The sequence below is a fragment of the Alligator sinensis genome, unplaced genomic scaffold (genome assembly GCF_000455745.1).
Source record: "Alligator sinensis unplaced genomic scaffold, ASM45574v1 scaffold1484_1, whole genome shotgun sequence".
In the NCBI taxonomy this organism is placed as follows: Eukaryota; Metazoa; Chordata; order Crocodylia; family Alligatoridae; genus Alligator; species Alligator sinensis.
The window spans coordinates 13,443-17,908 of NW_005843243.1; the positions used below are offsets into that span (position 1 = coordinate 13,443).

Here is a 4,466-nt window from a genome sequence, read left to right on the forward strand (position 1 = left end):
ATGGTGCGCTCCCCTCACACGGGGCACAGAGCAGCACCGAGCCGTCCTGCTCTCCTCCGGCCCCTACCTCCACCCAGGAGAGGTTTGGGATGAGCCCCGATTCCTGGGGGTGCCCTAAGCAGACAGCGAGGCCTGGCAACACAACTAAGGCTCTGGTACCATCAGAGTCCTGCAGTTGCTGAAGTGCAGGCTGCTCTGCCAGCCAGGTCTGCCCTGTCCTAGTAAACAGGGAGGGAGAGTATTTGAATATTTGCATAAGTGTGCTCATTTGCACAGTGACACATGCCTGGCTCACCCCCCTATCCCCGAGGTATAACTGTCCCTGTCACACTGCATGGGCACTGCTCCTCACCTGCCAGGCCCCAGCTCCAAGATGCTGGCACAGCCCGCACTGCTCTGGCTGCTAGCTGCCCTTGTGCAGGGTGAGTGCAGGCCCTGGGGGAGGCGGATGTGCAGGACAAACACTGGCCTGTCAGCCTGGGACGCAAGCCATGGGCTGCCCAGCCACCCAGCACAGCCTCTTTCTAGCAGGGGCTGAAGCAATAGGAGATACTTGAGTGTTAGTGCATTTATAACAGACTCTGTCTCACAATCCTGCTGCAGCTGATGTTGATCCTCTGACCATCAGGTACTTGCACGGGCACACATTTGTTTTACTTTTCTTTCAGGTGTCTGTGGAGACATTGCTCTGACTCAGACTCCAGAGTCCCTGGCAGTGTCTGCAGGGGACACCGTCACCATCAAGTGCAAAGCCAGCGAATACAGTGGTAGCAGCAGCATGGCCTGGTACCAACAGAAATCAGGACAAGCTCCAAAGCTCCTCATCTACGATGTTTCCTCTCGCCCCTCTGGGATCCCTGACCGGTTCAGTGGCAGTGGGTCTGGCACCGACTTCACTCTCACCATCAGCCGGGTGGAAGCTGGTGATGCTGGAGATTATTACTGTCAACAGTATTATGGTAGCCCTCGCACGGTGCTACAGCCCCGTACAAAAACCTCCCTGCTCTGTTCGTGTCCCACGGCTCCTGAAACCAGCTGCTTCCTGCATCGGCCAATGACTGCTGAGCCGTTACAGCAGAGGCGGGTGCTGCTCACATTCATGCATTTCACCCATCACTTCTTCCACTCCGACACAGCCTCTTATACCCTGAGTGGCTCTGAGAGCTGCTCTGATTACACCGCTGCAGCATCTCATGTATCAGTGCTCCTGTGCTTCAAAATGGTGGTGGGGCGCTTGAGCTAAAGGTCATTCAACGGCCTTTGGCTCGAGTACCCCTGCTGCCATTTTGAAGCATGGGAACGCTGATAGATGACACATGGGATGCTTCTGGAGCATGGTAATTGCCAGGCTACAGCAGACTCTTGTAATCTAGTCTGCTCCAACAAGCTGTGATTAAAGCACATCAGAGCAGCCTTCGCACTCATGTACCAGCACCTGATGTCACCAGCAGTGGTCTCTTAGGTGGCGCTCAGCTGCCTGCCTTGTCTTGTGAAGATCTTTCCCTGTCAACAGACATATGCAATGACCCGGGGATGTAAGGACACAATCGATGCGTTATCTGGGAACGTTGTTTCTTTATAAAGCATGGACGCCGCATCCCAGGGCCCGTCACACATTGCACTCGCCTCGGCAGCATGTTGAACCTCTCTTTTTCCACTTCAGAGCTGTGTCCTTCTCCTCAATTCTCTTTGGATTGTATTTTGGATTGAAACGCTCCCCATCTTAGAGTTTTTCTCTTTTTTCTTTCGTTGCTACCAAGTTCCCACACAAACCTCCAAACGCCCCCAGGAGCCTGCTCCCAGCCACACACAATGTCCCTCCTGGCTGCCAGGTCCGTGGTGTAGACCTTGGGCCATCGTCCCCCTTGCTCCAGAGTCCAGAAGGGACAACCCCGGTCGTGGTTCTGGTCTCCTCCCAGGCCCAGGGCAGGGAGCTGCTTCCAGGGGACTCTGGACTCTAGAAATACCTTTCAAAGGCTGTCCCAGTGTCCCAGGCTGCTGCAGCGCTCGGGTTGAGAATCACTGCCATCGATGGATGAAGGGTGAGACACCAGTGCCTGGCTGTCAAGGAGGGAAGACAGCAAGGAGGGGACATGAAGGGGTCAGAAGTGACAGCATCAGAAATGTAGTAAGAGGCACTGAGCATCCCTGCCGCCCCAGAGTGAGTGGCAGCCTCCAACACTGACAGAGGATCCTTTTTTTTTTTTTTTTTAAATGTAAAATGTGTTTGTCTTCCAAGCCAAATCAGCCGAATCAATTCCAAGTCCACGTGTCATTCAAGAATTGTAAGTGGCCCTACTACCAGCAAACATGCTCCACCTTCACCTGGGGCTTCAGATGTTTCCAGATCATTTGGCAGGCATCCTAGTGCAGGCTCAAGCCTGGTGGGTTGGGGTTCGGATGCCCCCAAGTTTCACCTGCCTTCAGCCATGTGGCCACAGGAGCAAGCTAGGGAGGAATCTCCCATTTACATAAAGTGGGAGTAAAGCCAAGATCTTCCCAAGGGAAATGAATGTGGGAGGTTAAATATACATTACCCCTGTGGGTACTACCCCATGCCAGAAAGGGGGTTATCCCTTGCCCCTGGGAAAACCACCTGCGTGGTCCTGGTATTTCCACAGAGGATCTTCGCACTGTCTGGAGCCGGGTCTCCTTCTCCAGGTCAGACTGGCCGTGTGTTATGTCCCCTTCTCCTCCTGCCACACTGGGCACAGGGTGACACAGTGCAGGGCAGGACTCCAGCATGGCCTGAGCTTCCAGCCTCCCACACTGGTGTTTAGTGGGGGCCAGTGGAAGGGACTGGAGAGCAGACAGTGAAATCCCCCAGGTGACATCCTGACCCTGCGGCCGTGGGAGCTCTTCACTCATTCAAAAGGAGCCCGGTGTTCACTCCCAGTTTGCCCCCGTGACAACCTCTGAGCTGGGAAACACTCAGCAGGATAGAGATGGTCAGCAGGGAGGCAGAGCCGGGGCGCTCCAATGGTCCACAGACAGCACCTGAGTTGATTTCCAAGCAGATGTAAACTAAGCCTACTGAGTGCAATGGGATGACAAAGCCCTGTGAAGAACTGTTCAGAAAGACAGGAGCCAGAGCCCAGGAAGAGGAGACCTGCACATGGTCCTGATCCCTGGGGGGAGCCAGCTCTGCTTGTAATGGCATTCCCTGAACTCTCTGCCATGGGGCCCAGAGAAGGCATATTTCCATCGAGCTGCTGCTTTGAAAAAAAAAATGTTGTTTTGCATACCTCCACCCCTATGGCAGCACCCTGCTCTGGGGAGCAGCTATAAAGGGGCCGGTTTAATGCTTGGTGTCTCTCAGCTCCGCGTCAGTTGGTGCAGAAGCAGCAAGATGCTGTGGCAGACTCAGCTCCTCTGGCTCCTCGTGCTCTGGGTGCAGACTAAGGGCAGCAAGACAGATCAGCTCAAATTACTGGTTTGCTGCTAACATTGTGACAGCGATAACTTGATACACAGACAGTCTGGATTCATGGGTTAACAGCCCAGGGTCATTTGGGATGTTTAAAAGAATGAGCAGAGATATATCCTCTGGAGCAAAATGGAGAGAGACTTTTTTTTTTAAAATGGCAGTAATATTTCACTTTGGTGATCATCATTGGGTTTGATCTGTCCGACATTGTTTTCATGTTGATTGTTTCCAACATGCAGGCTCCAACAGGGACGTCCTCGTGACTCCAGACTCCCTGGCAGTGTCTGTAGGAGACACAGTCACCATCCAGTGTAAAACCAGCTCCAGTGTTAGCAGCAGCTATATGCACTTGTACCAGCAGAAACCAGGGCAGGCTCCTAAGCTCCTGCTCTACAGCACAAACAGCTGCCCCTCTGGGATCCCCGACCGGTTCAGTGGCAGTGGGTCTGGCACTGACTTCACTTTTACCATCAGCCACGTGGAAGCTGGTGATGCCGGAGACTATTACTGTGAACATAGTCATAGTGGCCCTCCCACAGTGCTACAGCCCCATGCAAAACCCTCCCTGCTCTGCTCAGTCCTGCTGCTCCCGGCACCAGCTGCTTCCTGCTCAGCCACAGGCCAGGGACTCTCCTGTCCCGTCACAGCAGGGCGGGGGCTGGTCACAGTCACGCACTTGCCCCATCCGTCCTCCCCGCAGTCACGGAGCTCAGCTGTGATCTAGCACACGCTGCGCAGCACCCGGGTGTTGGCACAGGATCCTGAAGGCTCATTTTTGATAGTAAGCAGATGCAGCTCATGCCGATCCAGGGCACAAGATGTCTATCTCAAGACAAGGTTGTCTTGGGAAGGAGGTCTTGGGCTGAGGGGCGAGGGCAGCCAGGGGCACAGGGTTGTGGAGGGCTCTGCACAGGTGCCCACTGCTCATTGCTGCCCCTCTTCCAACTGGGCTGAAATGTCCAATCAGGAGGAGAAAGTGTGAGGGCCTGTGGCTGCCCCTCAGGGAGGAGGGCGCTGGCCTGGGAGGGGAGCCTGGGTG

General features: G+C 54.6%; 1 protein-coding gene across 1 annotated transcript; it reads left to right on the forward strand.

The window, feature by feature from the left end:
- Positions 1-324: 324 nt before the first annotated feature.
- Positions 325-4,192, forward strand: LOC106723165 (immunoglobulin lambda-1 light chain-like). The gene is made up of 4 exons (XM_025194562.1): positions 325-422; positions 669-1,007; positions 3,667-3,915; positions 4,128-4,192. Exons 1-4 carry the CDS (start codon positions 335-337, stop codon positions 4,190-4,192), a joined length of 741 nt encoding a protein of 246 aa, XP_025050347.1. The 5' UTR covers positions 325-334.
- Positions 4,193-4,466: the final 274 nt, after the last annotated feature.